We start from the raw sequence: 20945 nt of genomic DNA, 5'->3' as shown, positions 1-20945 counted from the left end.
GAACATAAAAAAAACATTACAAAATACATTATGAATTGTAATTGTTAATAGGTTTATGAAATACCCGCAATGCTTGGGTCAAGATTTTTAGGTTCATAGGAACAATATTTGTTTTCACCAAATGGTTAATATTTATTACTCTAGTCAATAACTAATGATTTCTACCAATAGAATACAATATTGATATGGCTGTAGTCAATAACTAATACATCTAATATTTATGATTAAATGACCTTAACACAATTTTGTATTTTTTTACATACTATAATTAAGAACTCTTATGTTCCGATTTTGTCCATGTTGTTGATTCCCTATCTCCAAACCAATGTCATCACGTCCAACCTAAAGTGATCCCATATAGTGAACCACTAACACACAGTAAAATAGTAAATACACATTTTTAAGAGAAGATATCTTTCAAGTTTTACAAAATTGACCTAAACAACTACTATTTAGCTGAAATGTTCATTGTCAATGGAGAGTCCTAAACCTAAAAAGATAAAATGAAAGTTTTTTTTTTTCATTCAAACATTTCATCAAACACATGGTGATCATAATAAAGGGTATAACTGAAAATCACTATCACTTCAAGAACAACGACATACTTCATGAAGCTAATCCAAACAACCCTTAAATTTGCAAAAAGCTTAGTAACTGTTTGTACACTTTTTTGGTGTAATCCTAATATCGATTAGGATTTGGTTGACTTACAGGTTAGTGATGGATTAGAGTGTGGTTAACTATGATCAAGGGTGAGGGGAGTGTTTGGTTATTTAGTGGCGATTCCCCGAAGGTAGTGGGATTATGATCTCACTTTACGCCACGAAGGCATTTTCTATCATAGTATTGAGTTTATGATATTAGATGCATGAATTGTTGATGAGATGCCCTTATGCTGGGATAAACATCTCCTTTTATAGTGTCATTGGGGAGCTGGTCCCTTATTTCGAAGTCTTGGCCTGTCTCTAAGGTGACTTTGGAGATGTTGGTGAACTTACTATAAATGGGTGACAGCGCTACAGTGCTCAAGGAAAGTCTGATAGATGCCTTCCTCTTTTCCCTTGGTGGCGCCGAATACTGTTTGTAGGGAATATTTTCCATATCTCTTCGTTCTATGTAATCATGTGATATAATGACAGCCCTTTGGCGATGGTACCTAGGATGTATTCGTTGTCAATTGCCTTCGGGAAAATATTTTATACCTTATGGAATTTATTCAAGATATTGGGTACACTATCAACCCCCCCCCCCCCCCCCCAGTTTGAATTTACGAAGCATATTACTAAATTTGCTTCGCGAATTTAAACTCCATTGGCTCCTCTATGTCTGATTTATCGAAACCATCTTTAGTGATAGACTTTATTTTTGCTTCGGGTTTTTGCTGGATTCTCTGTTGATAATTATTAGGATATATTGTGGAATCCTTTTTATGTGTTATCCGTCGTTGGTTATATGATTAAAATCATATTTTATTTATAATTATTGATTTTATTGATTTTTGCATTTTTGGGAAATGCAACGGGCTTGATTTAAATGTTAATCCATTTGATTAGATATCTATTCAGCCGCTATAATTTATGTCTTTAGCGAAATTACTTATTTACCCCTAGTGAATCTTTGATCCGTCTCTTCTCATTCCGGGGAATCTTCGTCTTTTTCTCTTTTGACGCTGACGATTTTGCAGGTTTATTTGACAGTTACGCTGCAGGCTTTAATTGTATTGATTTAAGTCTTATTTTTTCTTTTTTCAAATTTAGTTTCTCCATTCTTCTACTTGGTGAAAACATTTTCTTCTTTCGAAATCAGGTATCATCTTTCTTCTTTCATCTTTTTCTTTCTTTGATTATTGTTGAATGGCGAAGCAAGGGCTTCGATCTACCTTTTCATCTGTCACTTTTGATCAATGTGCTCAACTAATAGAAACCCTAGGTTTGTCTGATGGTGATATCATTTCGCCAGAATCTGGTAAAACGATTCTCCAACCCCCAAATGGTTATGTTGGCGTTTATTACCAAATTTTTACTGAATGCAATGTTAGAATCCCTGTTTCTAGTTTCTATCTTGATGTTTTGAATCACTTTAAAGTGCATCTTTCCATTTTCCATCCCCTAGCAACTAAGAAGGTCATGGCCTTCGAAGTTATGAGCAGGGGTTATGGTGATCAACCGTCGGTTGATTTATTTCGTTGTTTTTTCAATCTCTGTGATGCCGGCAATTGGTTAACCGCTGGCATGCGTCGAAAGAAGGGTGGCAGAATTTCTGATACCTCCATCTGTTTTTCTTCTCAATGTTCTGAAATTCGAGGTTGGAAAAACAAGTTCATTTTCATGAAGAAAGATTTCTTCTTTCCTGCTGATTATCCTTCCCTTTTTGACTCGAAGAATCAAGAAATCCCAAGGAATATAGGGATCATGTTCCTAAGGGTGCGAAAGATCTTCCACTCTTCGGTAGAATTTGTCGCCGTCCTATCATTGCTTCAACTTATCCTGATTCTGTTCTTTTTAAGCTTGGAATGTCCCCTTCTTGGGAGAAAGGAACACAGAATCCAGTTTTCTTGTTTGGGAATAGGGGTAGGTTAAATCCACTTTCTATGGTTTTATAATGTTTATGCATGTTGTGCCATGCTTACTTGCACTTTGTTTATTTGCAGAGATAGCCTTGAGGAATGTTTTGAAGAATTTTGGTGTAAAGGAGATGAAGATTGCTGCCCGTGCTGCTACTACTATTGTCAAAGATGTTGGTTCCCCTTCTGTTTCTGGCAATGCAGAGATTCAAAGTAAGCTTAAGTCTGCTACCGCTTCATCAGCTTTTCCTAAAGATCAAGATAAAGCTCAGGTTGCTTCGGATCATCAAACAGTAGATGTTGATGCTCTGCCTGATTCTCCTCCTGAAAAGAAGATCCAGCTTAGGGCCTCCAAGCGTTTGAAAGTATCCAAGATGAAGAAAGAAATTGATCAATCCCCTCCTTCCAAGAAAGCTAAATTGTGTCTTGATGATGCTATTGATTCTGGTCACTGTGAAGCTTCAGATGAGAATACCATTTTAGGTATTGTTTTTCTTCTTCCTGTTTTTCGTATATTCGTTACTCATCTTTCCTTTTGATTCTTATTCGATATGTGTTTTGTTTGCAGAACCTTTGCCTATCATCCCCACAGCTTCCACTTGTCATGCCAAAATGGCAAGTCTTGTTTTTGATGAGCTCGAATCTGCTTTTGCTGACCCTCAGAGATTTATGGAGGAATGTGCCATCCAGAATTACAAGTCTGCGGTGATGTATCATCTTTTGCTCTCTCGTTATGAGAAGTCTAGGGATGATGTGATAGCATTTGAGACTGAAGCCCATGGGTTAAAGCTTGTTAATTCTTCCAATGCTGAGCTTATCAAGCAATTGCAGCGTCAGATCCTTATGGCCCCCTCTTTAGAGGAAGATCTAAAAGCAGCAAGGGATGAGATCACAAGGCTGCAGACTTTGGAAAGGCAGGGTAGAGAAGGTTTGGCAGAGATGAGTGTGAAGCTGGAGACTGAAAGGGGGAGGAATGAGGTTCTTAGGTCTGATTACAAATGGGTAGCTTCAGAAGTGATTCCTTACGTCTGTAAGAAGTTGGTAGATAGCAAGGAGCTGAGTGATTATCTTGCTGGAATAATTTTTGCATCGAGGCAACATGAGCGGTGTTTATATCTCAAAGAGCTCGTAGACAAAGGCATCATCCAGCTTTATGATTTTGAAGAATATACTGACCAAGCTGGTGTCTTGGTGGATGTTGCCTACGACAAGTTGCTCAATGCTCAATTCAACTATGTTGTTGTCGTTGCTGCTCATCATGATGCGAAGCCAGTGGACCTGCTCAAGCTTGCTGCTGATGGTACCCAACCTCAACCCTAATTACTTCAATCAGTTGGTAATCGTGGTTTTCTTTTGCTATCTGTTTGTGATGGTGGCCATAGTGCCGGTAGTTTGAACAATCTTATTCATGTTATGTTTCTTGAACAATTCTTATGATTTGGAGGCCTGTGTGCCTTTTTTGATTTGGTAATGGCTTATAGGCCTTGTTGGATATCTGCTATTTGGCCCTTGCTTCTTTTGAACAATGTGGTTATGCTCGTAGTTTAACATCCTAGTTCTTGAAAATTTCAGTGTGTTGTATGCCATGTTTTTCATGAACTATTTTGTAGAAATTTTCTTATGCGGGTCATATTACCGGTATAGTCTTGATGAGTAAGTCACCCCTTATTATTTTGGCTGATCTTTCCTTGACTCATTTTTATAAGTGCCTGGAGAAATTTTTTGGGTGAATATGTTAGTTTTCCTTTTTTGCTAAGGGAAACTTGTTACTTTCTGGTGCTCCACTTAATGATATGCTCTGCTTAGTATCAACCCTTTATGGGGGTGATTTTTAGTTTTATCCTTTACTGAATGCAGGAGATGGAGATTTCAAGTGTTTTTTTGGCAGAGTATCAGTTTCTAAAGGAGGCTTTGATGTTCTTACTTGTTTTCTTTATTTTTAGAAAACATTTATCCGGATTTGTACCCTCGTACTTGGAGCACTTGTGTTTTTTAGCATGCTTGCTTTGGGAAGCGTAATTGTATTCATTTGTAGGATACTTTTTGTCATAGGTTTTTTTTTCCTTTTAGAGGAACCTTTATGATTTTTGGTTTTGTCTTGGTAAATATCATTTGGCGTCCCAGTGGATATTTACTTACGAGACTAGGGGGAAATTGTTGTATGGATATGTTGCTTTATTTATTTATGACATAGGTCATATGTGTTTTATTCGTGCTTTTTTGTTGCTACCGTGAGTATGTGATTATTTTACTCGAACCCATCGGGACAACATACGAGTAGGATAACCAAAATAGTAGTGGGTTTCATTAAGTCCAATGTAGGAAGTTTATAGACTTCAACTACTCTTTTACATTTTATCCCCTACAATAATAAAGGAAAAACAACAAGCTTAAAAGTAAAACCTTCGTAGGTTGGCTCCATTCCACGTGCGAGGTATTGCTTTCCAGGAGGTATCTTCCAACTTGTATGACCCATTGCCGAAGGCTTCAGAGATCACATATGGACCTTCCCAGTTGGCCCCTAATTTTCCTTCATACTCTACTTTGCTGGTGGAATTGAGCTGGAGGACATAATCCCCCACTTTGAAGGTTGTGCGTTTTACCCTTTTGTTATAGTATTTCTCGATGGTCTTTTTGTAAGAGGCCTCTCGAATAAGGGCTGCTTCTCTTCTTTCTTCGACCAGGTCCAGGTTTAAACGCAAGTTTTCTTCGTTGTCTTCTGTGTTTGCTGTTCAGTTGCTTAACACTTGAATTTCTGTGGGAAGGACCGCTTCTGTTCCATAGGCCAAGCTAAATGGTGTTCCTCCGTTGCTTCTTTTTGGGGTTGTTCTATATGCCCATAATACCAATGGTAATTCTTCTACCCACCCTTGATGACATTTGCCCAGCCTTTTTTCGATCCCTTTGATGAGATCCTTGTTGGTGACTTCCACCTGTCCATTCCCTTGGGGGTGGTATACAGAAGTGAAGGTTTGCTTGATCTGCAGCCTTTCGCAAAATTTATGAAATATCCCTTCGGAAAATTGCTTACCGTTGTCTGAAACGATTTCTTGAGGAATGCCGAATCTACACACTATGTGTTCCCAAACAAACTTTTCGATGTGCTTCCCTGTTGATTTCTTTAGTGGCTTGGCTTCGGCCCATTTGGTGAAGTAGTCGACTGCCACTACTAAGAACAATATTCCTCCTAGAGCTTCCATTAATGGTCCTACTATATCGATCAACCATTTGGCAAATGGCCATGCTGAGAGTACAGATATGAGTTCTTGCTTTGGTTGCTTTTGAACTTTTGCATGGATTTGACATGATTCGCAGGTTTGTAGTGTGGAGACCGTATCTTGGTGCATGGTTGGCCAGTAATATCAGAGCCTCATGATTTTAGCCACGATGGACCTTGATCCCGCATGAAAACCGCATACTCCTTCATGCATTTCTTGGATGATGATAGTTGCTTATGAGGGTCCCACACACCTTACCCATGGGGTAAGAAAAGACTTTCGGTACAACTTGCCTTCTTGAAGCTTATACGAAGGTGCCTTGATTCTGATCTTTCTTGCCTCTCCTTTGTCTTCTGGCAATAGCCCGTATTCCAGATAGCCATTGATTGGTTTCATCCATGTGTTCTCTTCATCTGGATAAAGGTCACAGATCTCCTCAGCTTCTATAGATCTACGTTCTAGGGTTTCAACCAAGACTTCTTTAGCTAAGTGGGCGAAGGTGATGGAGGTAAGTTTGCTCAAGGCATCTGCTTTCTTGTTTTGGCTTCTTCTCACGTGTTCTATCTCGAAGCCTTTAAACTGCTCAATGAGTTCCTTCGATTTTGCCAAGTATTGCTGGATGATGGGGCTTCTTGCTTCAAAAATCCCTGCTACTTGGTTTGCTACAAGTTGAGAATCAATGAATACCTTGAGGTATTGTATGTTAAGATCTCTTGCCAGCCTAAGTCCAGGAAGTAAGGCTTCGTATTCTGCCTCGTTATTCGTCGTGCTAAACTCAAAGCATAATGCGTAGGTGAATTCTTTTCCTTCGGGGCTTACCAGCATGAGCCCTGCTCCGGAGCCATCAGAGCTTGAGGCCCCGTCCGTGAATAACTTCCATTCTTCGTGCTCGATTGGAGGGACGATGACTTGTGTTGAAGGCATTTCTTCTTCTTCAGTGGTTTCGGCTATGAAGTCAGCCAAGACTTGTCCTTTGATTGAGTTTCTTACTTGGAATTCTATGTCATGTTCACCTAATTCGATGGCCTATTTGGCCATCCTCCCTAATTTTTCTGGTTTCATGAGCACTTGTCGGATTGGTTTGTTGGTGCGGACAACGATTGGGTGAGCCTGGAAATACCTTCGTAACTTTCGTGCAGTATGCACCATCGCTAGTGTTAACTTTTCTAGCTCGAGGTAATTGACCTCCACTCCTTGGAGCGTTCTGCTGACGAAGTAAATTAGGATTTGGCTTCGTGCCCTTTCTGCAATAAGTACAGCACTGATACTTTCCTTGGATGCTGCTAAGTAGACATACAGGGTTTCCCCTTTGTTTGGAGAGGTCAACACTGGTAGATTTGAGATGCATGCCTTCATTTATTTGAAAGCTTGGTCGGCTTCGGGGGTCCATATAATCTTCTTTTTGCCCAAGCAATCTTTGAGGATTTTACATAAAGGTAGCTGTTTCTCAGCTCCTCTTGATAGAAAACGACTGAGCGAAGGCAATTTTCTGTTCAGGCTTTGGATTTCCTTCAAGGTACTCGGGACTTTGAGATTTTTGATTCGGTCGACCTTATCTGGGTTGGCTTCAATTCCTTTCTTGGTTATGTAGTAACCAAGGAACCTTCCTTCTTCAACCTCAAAAGAACATTTCTTCGGGTTTAACTTCATGTTAATCGACCTTAGGGTTTGAAACGTTTCCTCTATATCGGTCAAGAAGTCAGCTTCTCCTATGCTTTTGATCACCATGTCGTCGACATAAGCCTCCAGATTTATGCCTAGCTGCTTGTGGAAAGCTTTGTCCACTAACCTCTAATAAGTGGCTCCGGCATTTTTTAACCCGAATGGCATTTTCTGGTAGCAGAATATGCCTTTGCTGGTACAGAAAGAGGTCTTTTCTTCATCTTCCCTAGCCATCTGAATTTGGTGGTACCCTTTGTAGGCATCTAGGAAACATTTGAACTTGTATCCTTTGAGTGACTCCACCTTCCAATCTATTTCGGGCAGGGGGTAGCAATCTTTCGGGCAAGCCTTGTTAATGTTTGTGAAATCGACGCACATTCTCCAGCCGCCATCTGATTTTTTGACCATTACAGGGTAAGCCACCCAGGTAGGATATTTTGCTTCACGTATAATTCCTATCTTAAGTAACTCTTCTACTTCCTCACATGCAAGTTTGTCCCTTTCCGAAGCCAAATTCCTCTTTTTCTGGTGGACGGGCTCTAGGTGCTTGTATTCATTGAGCCTGTGCTCCGTTATCATCTCTTTGCCTTGGATATTTAGAGTTCGAGGGATCCCCGTCATATCTCCATATTCCCAGGCAAAGACATCCATATTGGACTGAAGCAACTTGCGGAGTCCCATCTTCAAGTCCGAAGGCAATTGCCTTCCGATGGTAACTTGCTGTTCTGGGAAGAAAGGGTTGATGGACAACTTTTCTTCATGCAAATTTTCTTCCTTGGTTTCAAGGATAGCTTTTTCGGGATTTGCTGCAGTTTCCTTGATAGTCATGATTACCTTGGCTTGGTCATAGGTTAATGGTAAGGTGGCTATCCCATGATTTGTGTGAAACTTGACTAGCTGGTGCACAGTGGATACCACGATTCCCATTCTCATCATTGCCATCCTTCCTAGCAGAATGTTGTGTTGTGAATTTGCTCGGACAATAACGAAGTCTAGTGTCTCCATTCGCGTCATCGGTGGTTCTCCGATGGTGAATTCAAGGTCGATTTCACCTATCGGCCAGCATCTTTCTCCTGAGAATCCAACCAGGGGTACTCGTGGTGGCATTAATCGTGCTTTAATTGTTGGGTTGAGCTGCTGGAAACAGTGTTCGTACATCACATTGCATGAGCTACCACTGTCGAGATAGATTCTGTGGACATTCCTATCGAATATCATACCGCTAATAGTGACTGGTTGATCAGAGGGAGTAATTATTTATAGCGCAGGAAAAGAGATTTCCTCCCAATCAATGACTTGGGGTGACCTACTTCTTTTTAAATGCCTTCGGGATTCGACCGCAAAACTACTTTCTATGGCTAGGATTGCTTTTCCCACGTTAGGCTTTTTATCTTCAGCAATAGGCTCGAGAGCCTTTGTTGTTTTTCGAATGCTTTTCAACAAGTGTGAAAGTTTCCCTGATCTCACCGCGTCTTCGATTGCGAGATTTAGCTGAATGCATTCGTCCGTTTCATGACCGTAGTCATTGTGAAAGTCGCAAAACTTGCTTGTGTCTCCGGGTTTACCTTTATTGGCCAACTTTGGTGGTGCCTTGAAGGCTTGTGCCGCTTTTACAGTGGACAGAATTTCCTTCGGAGTTTTTATGAGGGTTCCTAAGATTCTGGCGTTATTTTCCCTTCTGTAAGGGGCATAGCGTCCCTTATCCTCTCCCATGCCTTTCTTCTCGACTGCTGGAATTTTCCTTTCGCTTCGAATTTGTTTGATCTTCGTATGTGAAAGTTCCAGCGGTTTCCTTCGCATCTATCCAAACATAAGCTTTATCGAGAAGTTTCTCGTAACTGTCTGGAAGATCCCGGGAAAGGTGTTCTACCAGGGATCGGGCCCTGCAGCTATACTGGAGGCCCGAGATTCTTTGCTTCTCTGGCAGGCCAGCTATTTATTGAGTTTCATCAGTGTATCAGCTGAGGAAAGCTCGGGTTGCTTCATGTTCCTTCTGTCAAATACTATGTGCGGCAACATGGTTTTTCTTATGACGCTTCTGCTGACTGAACTTGGACTTGAACTGTCGCTTCAGTCCATTGAAGCTTGATATCGAGTCTCTAGCTAAAGAGTCGAACCATATTCTGGCGTCAATTTTGAGCATGTATGAGAAGGCATGGAAGGCTACGGCCATATCCCACTTAGCCATTCTGGCGGCCCCTTCGAATACGCTGATGTAGTCGTCTGGATCCTCCATTCCTTCGTAATACCCCAGGTGCGAAGGTATCTTCATTCCTGTGGACAATGGGTGATTCTGAATGCCTGCAGTGAAAGGTGTCTTCTGGTTTTTCCAGAAATTATCCACATCGGCGACGTTACTTGCTGGAGAGGGGCCGTTGGTGCCGTTGACACCGTTTTGTGCCCCATAACCTTGTGGTTGGGATGGATATACCCAATACCCTCCATTCCAAGTTGGTAGCTGTGTCCCTTGAGGAAAATTAGCGTTCGGTTAGCTCATAGCAGTGTTGTTGTAAGACGTGTTGGGATCCATCCAAGGGAACGGTCCCCCGAGTACAAAAGGTGGGACTATGTTCCCCCTGTGTTGATAGAAGCATTATTGAGAAAGGAGCTGCCGTTTGGGATGCCATTGGTATTGGGGATACTTCCGACATTTGGAGTGCCGAAGGCATTATGGTTAGAGCCGCCAGCAGTGCTGTAGCGACCCGACAAAATCGTCATTGACGGCGCCGTCTACTTAGGTCCCGTTACGTGGTCATAAGTCTTTAAAACAACGTTTGACCAAAATATGTCGCATTCATTTCAAATGTAAAAGTGTTTCAAGTTTACAAAAAAATAGTTCAACGACTAGTTACATTACAAGGTTTAACGTACAAATGAAACCTATGCGACACAATTTAAAAGTAGTCAAAAGACGCTCCAACTATGCATGTATACTCGACATCCAAGCAAGTATCAAAAAGAGTGCGGAAGCCTGTATCACATAGTGTTCAAGGACCTGAGAAAACTTATAGAAAACTGTCAACGAAAATATTGGTGAAATCATAGGTGTATTAGTAAACGTGCATTTGAACAACAAGATTTAATATAAGTTGATTATCTAAATCGTTTGCATTCCAAAAGTTGTTGTTCGCGAGCACCCAATTATCAAGACTTAACCAACGTTACCCCATCACAAATAGTGTTAGAACATACCCTGTTTCTCGAAAATATATTTCATCTGCTAACGGTAACGAACCGTCCGAATGAGGCTCGTCAAGCCCATGTGATCACATAATATAAGTTCTCGTTTACACCCTGCAAGTGTAACTAATGATAATTGAATTGAGGCTTTTTGTTCAAACTCGCACGTGGAATGTTTGTTTTCGTACTTGTGTTCAAAGCATAAAAGTATGATATGTATTTGTTTCTCATCCCATAGTTTAAAACGTAAAAGTTGTTGAAAATGTGGGACTATGATCTCACCTTGAGTGCACGAGTAAATAAAGTACTTCACAAAGTAACGTGTGCAAGGACGAGTGCTAGTCTTGACCTAAACAAGTAGGTTGTATCAATAACGATAAACACGGTTGGTCAAAGATGTTCAATTAGTCCTATGGCTCATTACGACTCGATTAATGTAGCATGTGAATCAAATTGTCAAGTTTCATGCAAGATTCAAGTATAAAAGCATGTTAGAGAACGAAGTATTCGGTTAAGTTTTGTGACGACCCGGAAATTTCCGACCAAATTTAAACTTAACCTTTATATGTTTCCGACATGATAAGCAGAATTTGTAATGTTGAATCTCAAAAAATTTGGAACTACATTCATGTAATCAATTATCCTTTGACCGTGTTCGACGATTCACGAACAATTATGAGTATATAGATATGTATATATAAATATTAATTGAAAACATTAACAAAGTATTAGATATATGATACTTTACATGAACGTATTTGTTTCGATATATTTATCGACAGAATTAAGAGATAATATCAAATGATTGAATTATCAGATACATTATAATATGATTACGGGCTTATGTTATGAGGTCCACTGTGATTTAAGAAATCTATTCTTTTTTGACAACATTCAAAAAATGGTAAAGTGATTTATAAGTAAGAACAAATGTGTCAATTAACGGGAACTAGACAAGGGTTAGTGAAAATTCCTGTTTAATTTCCAAGGCATGTTTTATAATATTTTCCTCGTGACCTTGATAAGATAACTATGTTAACTTTCATTTTATTTAATATAAAAATAAGAACGTGGAGTGTAAATAACTTAGATGTTGGATATCGACAAGTTAAGTAACTCGACATTTTTCATTAAGATGATTTCATACGTTTATTCAATCTTTGGACTTTATCTCATGCTTCACCAACAGACTGTAATTTAAAAACTTGAAACCTATTATGAATATATATAATTCTACTTTTCTAAAATATTTTATGATATAACGATTTCCATTATTTTAACCTTTTAACAAAATGATTCTTAAATATATTTAGTTTTGGAAAACAAAATTATCATATTTATTTGATTTAGTTTCAAAAGTACAAAAAACGTTTTCAGTTTAAAAAGAACTTTATTATTAAAACGTATATATCTTTTATAAATATCTAGAAATACTTTTGACAACTCATTACTTAACCAGTATGATAAAGATAACGATATTTATATTTTATTTTATTAAATATATATAACAATTTAAATTAATATTATATATATTTATACGCGTATTATACGTACATAATTATATACTTTTACTATACTTTAACTTTACCTTTACTTTACTTTTACTTTCATAATTCACTTTAATAATTCATACTTTAATAATTCACTTTAATAATTCATACTTTAATAATTCACTTTAATAATTTACTTTACTAATTCATACTTTAATAATTCACTTTAATAATTCATACTTTAATAATTCACTTTAATAATTCAAAAATCTATTATAAATAGAATTCAATGGGTTTCATTATTTCATAGAAACTTGAAAATATATTTCTCTAAGCTCTCTCAATCGAATTACATATATATATTTTCTTTGTATTATTTTAAGATATTATTAGTATACATATAATACTACGACGGAGTTATATTCAGACGATTTCAAAATAAGTTTTCAAACGGGATAGAGCTAAGGAAATTATGGGTTATAGCTATGGAGGTTATGGGTATTGATAGAGGGTATTGCTCGTGAGGTTAACTTAACGTTTATCATTTTCGTTGCGTCTACGTACTTTCCTACAATATTTAATCACAATATTGATACGTTCGTGAATCTGAGACAAACCCTGCACTTGTTCAGTGCCGTCATATATATAATTGCTACGAAATACAGTATTGTGAGTTTCATTTGCTCCCTTTTTAATTGCTTTTGCAATATATATTTTTGAGCTGAGAATACATGCGCTGTTTTATAAATGTTTTACGAAATAGGCACAAGTACTAAAACAAATTCTACGTGGGTTTAAACCAGAAATATACCCTTAGCTTGGTAACATTAAACTACTTGTCTATGTACGGTAGGCGCGAATCCTAAAGATAGATCTATTGGGCATGACAAACCCCATCCTGACTATGGGATGCTTTAGTACTTCGAAGTTATATTAAACACACCTGGTCTGGTGTACTTCAGAGGGTAAAACATGAACGTTAAGGCTTGTTACTGGGTGCCTACAACATATAGAATACTTTTATACACTTGCGAGTGTACATATATTTATAAATGGAAATCTTGTGGTCTATTAATATATTGAAATGATTGATATGATAAACTTATGAACTCACCAACCTTTTGGTTGACACTTTTAAGCATGTTTATTCACAGGTATTAAAGAAATCTTCCGCTGTGCATTAGCTCATTTTAAAGATATTACCTGGAGTCATTCATGACATACTTTGAAAGACGTTGCATTCGAGTCGTTGAGTTCATCAAGATTAATATTAAGTCAATTATAGTTGCATGTAATATGAAATGGTATGCATGCCGTCAATTTTTTATGTAAAGAAAGTTTATCTTTTAAAAACGAATGCAATGTTTGTAAAACGTATCATGTAGAGGTCAAATACCTCGCGATGTAATCAACTATTGTGAATCGTTTATAATGTATATGAACGGGTCCTTTCAGTTGGTATCAGAGCGGTGGTCTTAGCGAACCAGGTCTTGCATTAGTGTGTCTAACTAATAGTTGTTAAGATGCATTAGTGAGTCTGGACTTCGACCGTGTCTGCATGTCAAAAGTTTTGCTTATCATTTTTAGTCGAAAATCATCTACTTACCATCCTTAGGAAATTACCTGCTTATCATTCTTAAGTATAGACGCGTTTTCCTACATTTATTGCATAATAGTGTATAGACGAATTCTTATCTTATCATATCTGTTACTGTGAACTTTGACTGACATCTTTCAAAGATTCCTCCGGAATTTATGGGATTTTGGTATTATATATACATATGTAAATTATGTATTGAAGAATACCAAATCTAAATTCTACAATCTATTTCATACAAAAAAAATTCTTTCCCTGATCATACAAGATGGATCCCTCAACCAGTTCGAGTTCCTCGAATTCCGACAGCTATGCCGATATGGATTTCCACATGAGCTCCGAAAGCAGCGTGACCGGAATGGATCAACCAATTAGCCATCATCTATTCTGGATAAATTGGGGATGGGTTCGTAATCTACTTAACCATTGGAGACAAGAAGAAGGTGATCCCTTTCATTCACCACATTGCCCTCTTGGCAATGAACCTGAAGCACTTACCGACGAACCTGTCCGAAACACCATTTTCTCTCTCATTTCCAGAGTATCTCATCATGATTATATACTACACCAAATTCTAGATCTTATTTATCCGCTCGTCCGAACCGACAATCACCCCGGTATAATAGAAGAAGTCAACGAGCTTCGCACTCGGGTAGTGGCTTTGGAGAATATGGTGCAAAGGTTATAAACACCAGCAGCAGCACCAGCAGCATAACCAGTACCACCATCAACAACATCAACAGTACCATTACCACCACCAACAACAACCACATCGCAAACCTCAACTTCACAATCTGTCCCACGAGCATCGACGTCATATGCCATGTAGATACCAAGGAATACCACAACGACGAAGTATTGATTCATAACTTCATTAGGGAAACATTCTACGGCGATTATGTAATTTCTAAAGTTTAGAAATTATCTATCCTAGCCTTAACCATAAATCAAATGAGTTTAATTTAATATTAACTCATTAAATCTATATTACATCTGAAGAAATATACACATATATATTTCCATAAAGACTGTAATAAAATTCTTTTGTACAAAATATTAATTGTGAAATTTTTTTTTAACGGGTAGGTAATACCCGAGAGATATATAAATTCACAATTAATATGTTACATTCTTCGAATCTGATTCAGCAAGTCATCCATTATACTCCCTACTTTCACAACAATATACATTCTTTTATAGAAATCAAAACAACCATACTCATTCAAAATCTAATTACATATTTTGATTTTGAAATCTTAGAATTCGATTCAAGATATAACCGAGATCATCACTCTTAGATTCATACATCTTTCAAAACTATACTTTGACTTCAAAACTGTCCTAGAACCTCATTTCTATTCATGGAACTCACAAAAATATTTGTATCATTCAAAATCTTAGAACATCATATGTATATTAACAATTAAAATATGTGTTCAAACACTTCGAAATTCCTAAAGACATGCGAGATGATGATCCAACCACACATTACCCACTGTCATGCACCTGAAAAGCTCTCGAAACCAAAGTTATAGTTTAACACGTATCCGTGTCAGATCCTTTGATATTTATTACCAAATATAAATTTTCAATCTCTTTCCAAAATAGATAGTTTTGTCTCAGCTCCAGCAAATCACCTTCATTTGTTTATACGAATAAACCCTTCATCATGGTTACCGGGGAACCTTTCATATCTCGCCACATTAGCAGTAAACTTATCAACAACTTCATTAACCTTCGACTTAAGCCTCTCCGAAAAGCCACTATACTTATTCATTAAAACCCTATCATGTACTCACCTACATCCTGTAACAATAATTATCACACCAACTACTGGGAATTAGCAATCAGTATTTTGAATTTCGCGATAATTTTACGTCAAAAGTTATATGTATACATATAACGTCTATCTCCTAGACTTACATACTTCGAATGTGAATTTTCTGAAAAACATCCCAAACTATGAACTAGTTCTCCGAAATTGGAAAAATACTGATGAAGCAGTAAAAACTGTAAAGGACTTTAACAGTCAAAAGTTTGATGATAAAGAATAGTATGGTGGTAAAGCTAAAAAAAGAGAAGGTTTGAAACTGGAAAACGGATTGAGCAGACCATGAAGGAGGCTGTGGACAAATCACAAAGACTAAACCTGCCTTCAAAGGATCCAAATGATTCAGTGTCTACTGAAATCGTTAGCAAACACCTTACTTCTTATTCTAAACCTTCACAGACAAATCTTCTTCATCATCCATCTATGTTAAGAATTGTAAGATATTATCGTATCTTTTATTATAAATATCTTCGATATTCCTGAAGATATTTTAACAACTATTCTTATCCGAAATCTTTTATCTCTTCGTAATATCTGCGTTACAACATAAAAAGAAACTGTGTTAGTTTTTAAATTCTGAAAAGAAAAAAAAAATTCGAATTTAAAATAGGAATGTTTTTAAAGTAGTGTTGGGAACTGAAGCATGAGTTAGTATAATATAATGACACTTGATCAACGTGATTATATTACAGTAAGTCATGCTGAGTTTCTAATGGAACGTGATGATTCACAGAACATACCGTCATCATGTACTATTTACACGACTCTTACATTCTACCCAATTTTCAAACATATTAAGAACATATCATCTTGATAGCTCTATATTTTTGGATATTCTGGTAATTTACCAAATCAAGATCATGCCATTACGATATTCTTCTTGGAACATTAACTATGTTCATCCAAAAATTCATATCTACGAATTCTGGACCATTATCCGCTTGACTTAAGGCCGGGAAGAGAAAACGAAAGCATGAAGCTCCGAAATATAATGGAGAATATAAAGCCCGATAACAACCCCGAAATTACAAACCGTGTATATCAATGCGTATAGCAATATAAAGACACGGGAGAATGAAAAACACAATAACCCCAAGGTAATGGTAGAAGAAAATAACTTCCTCCAGTGGTAAATGAAAAAGAAGAATGACAGATATGAAAGTTAAGAGTATATCAAGAATCAATACTGGATGAAGCATATTAACGAATGCTTTAAAGTATGAATTGGGGAGAAATACTAGAAGGTGTGAGCTGTGGAAATAAAGAAACGAAGGGAGTGGATTTATAGTAAAATATCAGACAGAGAAATCGAGACAGATTATCGCATTTAATCAAAGAAGATCATGATTTCCTTAATCACCGAAGAACTAAATCTTATTGCAAAGATTTTCTTTAAATCCCATGAATTCCAGAAATCAATCATAACTACGTCATCGGTTAAAAAAAATATACGTTTACTCATTTCACCCTTTTGCGATAGCTTCACTTATACTCTTCGCGTAATCAAATTGTTTTATCTATATTACTCAATGATGATAAAACTCTATTTATCAACTCATATTCGTCATGAAAACATTTTTATAGTTAGCCATGACGACCTCGATTAAATTTCGGGACGAAATTTCTTTAACGGGTAGGTACTGTGACGACCCGGAAATTTCCGACCAAATTTAAACTTAACCTTTATATGTTTCCGACACGATAAGCAGAATTTGTAATGTTGAATCTCAAAAAATTTGGAACTACATTCATGTAATCAATTATCCTTTGACCGTGTTCGACGATTCATGAACAATTATGAGTATATAGATATTTATATATAATATATAATATTAATTGAAAACATTAACAAAGTATTAGATATATGATACTTTACATGAACGTATTTGTTTCGATATATTTATCGACAGAATTAAGAGATAATATCAAATGATTGAATTATCAGATACATTATGATATGATTACGGGCCTATGTTATGAGGTCCACTGTGATTTAAGAAATCTATCCTTTTTTGACAACATTCAAAAAATGGTAAAGTGATTTATAAGTAAGAACAAATGTGTCAATTAACGGGAACTAGACAAGGGTTAGTGAAAATTCCTGTTTAATTTCCAAGGCATGTTTTATAATATTTTCCTCGTGACCTTGATAAGATAACTATGTTAACTTTCATTTTATTTAATATAAAAATAAGAACGTGGAGTGTAAATAACTTAGATGTTGAATATCGACAAGTTAAGTAACTCGACATTTTTCATTAAGATGATTTCATACGTTTATTCAATCTTTGGACTTTATCTCATGCTTCACCAACAGACTGTAATTTAAAAACTTGAAACCTATTATGAATATATATAATTCTACTTTTCTAAAATGTTTTATGATATAACGATTTCCATTATTTTAACCTTTTAACAAAATGATTCTTAAATATATTTAGTTTTGGAAAAAAAAATTATCATATTTATTTGATTTAGTTTCAAAAGTACAAAAAACGTTTTCAGTTTAAAAAGAACTTTATTATTAAAACGTATATATCTTTTATAAATATCTAGAACCACTTTTGACAACTCATTACTTAACCAGTATGATAAAGATAACGATATTTATATTTTATTTTATTAAATATATATAACGATTTAAATTAATATTATATATATTTATACGCGTATTATACGTACATAATTTTATACTTTTACTATACTTTAACTTTACCTTTACTTTACTTTTACTTTAATAATTCACTTTAATAATTCATACTTTAATAATTCACTTTAATAATTCATACTTTAATAATTCACTTTAATAATTTACTTTACTAATTCATACTTTAATAATTCACTTTAATAATTCATACTTTAATAATTCACTTTAATAATTCAAAAATCTATTATAAATAGAATTCAATAGGTTTCATTATTTCATAGAAACTTGAAAATATATTTCTCTAAGCTCTCTCAATCGAATTACATATATATATTTTCTTTGTATTATTTTAAGATATTATTAGTATACATATAATACTACGACGGAGTTATATTCAGACGATTTCAAAATAAGTTTTCAAACGGGATAGAGCTAAGGAAATTATGGGTTATAGCTATAGAGGTTATGGGTATTGATCGAGGGTATTGCTCGTGAGGTCAACTTAACGTTTATCATTTTCGTTGCGTCTACGTACTTTCCTGCAATATTGAATCACAATATTGATACGTTCGTGAATCTGAGACAAACCCTGCACTTGTTCAGTGCCGTCATATATATAATTGCTACGAAATACAGTATTGTGAGTTTCATTTGCTCCCTTTTTAATTGCTTTTGCAATATATATTTTTGGGCTGAGAATACATGCGCTGTTTTATAAATGTTTTACGAAATGGGCACAAGTACTAAAACAAATTCTACGTGGGTTTAAACCAGAAATATACCCTTAGCTTGGTAACATTAAACTACTTGTCTATGTACGGTAGGCGCGAATCCTAAAGATAGATCTATTGGGCATGACAAACCCCATCCTGACTATGGGATGCTTTAGTACTTCGAAGTTATATTAAACACACCTGGTCTGGTGTACTTCAGAGGGTAAAACATGAATGTTAAGGCTTGTTACCGGGTGCCTACAATGTAACACCCCAGCTTAACATGACCACAATATTGTCCGCTTTGCCCGCAGGCGCACGGCTTTTTCTTGGCGACCACAGACGATAAGCACTTTCCCAGGAGGTCACCCATCCTGGTAGTGCTCTCGCTCGAGCACGCTTAACCACAACGTACTCGTACTTCTACTCATCCTGTGATCCCAAAACGCGTTGTGTCATTTAAGCGTGAGTATTACCTTATAATCCCATGATCACTCATGTCTGTGGGTGATGTGGGATTTGCCTAGGGTGTTACATTCACCCCCCCTTAGGGACTCATCGTCCTCGATGAGGTTTGCCCCACCACCCCCAACGATACATGAGTGGCTCTGATACCATTCTGTAACACCCCAGCTTAACATGACCACAATATTGTCCGCTTTGCCCGCAGGCGCACGGCTTTTTCTTGGCGACCACAGACGATAAGCACTTTCCCAGGAGGTCACCCATCCTGGTAGTGCTCTCGCCCGAGCACGCTTAACCACAACATACTCGCACTTCTACTCAGCCTGTGATCCCAAAACGCGTTGTGTCATTTAAGCGTGAGTATTACCTTATAATCCCATGATCACTCATGTCTGTGGGTGATGTGGGATTTGCCTAGGGTGTTACATACAACATATAGAATACTTTTATACACTTGCGAGTGTACATATATTTATAAATGGAAATCTTGTGGTCTATTAATATATTGAAATGATTGATATGATAAACTTATGAACTCACCAATCTTTTGGTTGACACTTTTAAGCATGTTTATTCTCAGGTATTAAAGAAATCTTCCGCTGTGCATTAGCTCATTTTAAATATATTACCTGGAGTCATTCATGACATACTTTGAAAGACGTTGCATTCGAGTCGTTGAGTTCATCAAGATTAATATTAAGTCAATTATAGTTGCATGTAATATGAAATGGTATGCATGCCGTCAATTTTTTATGTAAAGAAAGTTTATCTTTTAAAAACGAATGCAATGTTTGTAAAACGTATCATGTAGAGGTCAAATACCTCGCGATGTAATCAACTATTGTGAATCGTTTATAATGTATATGAACGGGTCCTTTCAAGTTTGATTAAAAGTCAAACTTGGTCAAACTTGGTCAAAGTCAAAGTCAAAGTCAACGGGGTCGGGTCGGGTATCCAACAATTTTTCTATGAAAGATAAGCATATATAAGTATGTTGGCCAAGTTTCATGTTAATCAGACATGTATAGCATAGCGGGAATTAAACGAAAAACGAAAAATACAAATCGGACAGCAGCCTTCAGATGCGCCGCATCTTCAAGTGATGCGCCGCATCTGTAGCAGATGCGCCGCATCCCAGGTCAGATGCACCACATCTGTACCTGAGTCAGTGAGACTGCTTTAAAAACTTACAAGTCTCGAACTAAATTTCAATTTAACGCAATTTATGATCCGTAAACATTTAAAACATGTATCTTATATCGTTGAAAAGGTAATTTGACAAGGAACACAACTAATCACATTTCAATAAACAATTCAATACTTGCAACAACCCAATTCACATTCAATGCTCATCACTTAATGTACTCAAGTTCATAAATTCAACTCAATGATTCGGGCAACCAATTTACACGAAAGATATGCCGTTTCGAAGATAATTAAACATATAATACAACTAAACACTTACTAATAACATCTCATGTCATTCAAATCATCAAAGGTTCATTTCAAGTTCATCAAACCCTAACCCAAATCCACCAAAATCAATCATCAAGTTTATGAAGTTTTCTAAAGCAACCTA

The 20945-nt window shown here is 36.6% G+C and overlaps 2 protein-coding genes across 2 annotated transcripts; both read right to left on the bottom strand.

Moving 5' to 3' along the window:
* Positions 1-6015: 6015 nt before the first annotated feature.
* Positions 6016-7129, bottom strand: LOC139900509 (uncharacterized). Its single transcript, XM_071883277.1, has 2 exons — positions 6902-7129; positions 6016-6807 (listed from the first exon to the last, which is right to left on the bottom strand). Exons 1-2 carry the CDS (start codon positions 7127-7129, stop codon positions 6016-6018), a joined length of 1020 nt encoding a protein of 339 aa, XP_071739378.1.
* Positions 7130-7572: 443 nt separating this feature from the next.
* LOC139900508 (uncharacterized) lies at positions 7573-8661 on the bottom strand. Its single transcript, XM_071883276.1, has one exon. The coding sequence runs from the start codon at positions 8659-8661 to the stop codon at positions 7573-7575; it is 1089 nt and encodes a 362-aa protein (XP_071739377.1).
* Positions 8662-20945: the final 12284 nt, after the last annotated feature.

Source organism: Rutidosis leptorrhynchoides, chromosome 3, assembly GCF_046630445.1.
Source record: "Rutidosis leptorrhynchoides isolate AG116_Rl617_1_P2 chromosome 3, CSIRO_AGI_Rlap_v1, whole genome shotgun sequence".
In the NCBI taxonomy this organism is placed as follows: Eukaryota; Viridiplantae; Streptophyta; class Magnoliopsida; order Asterales; family Asteraceae; genus Rutidosis; species Rutidosis leptorrhynchoides.
This window is presented reverse-complemented; position numbering and strand designations above follow the sequence as displayed.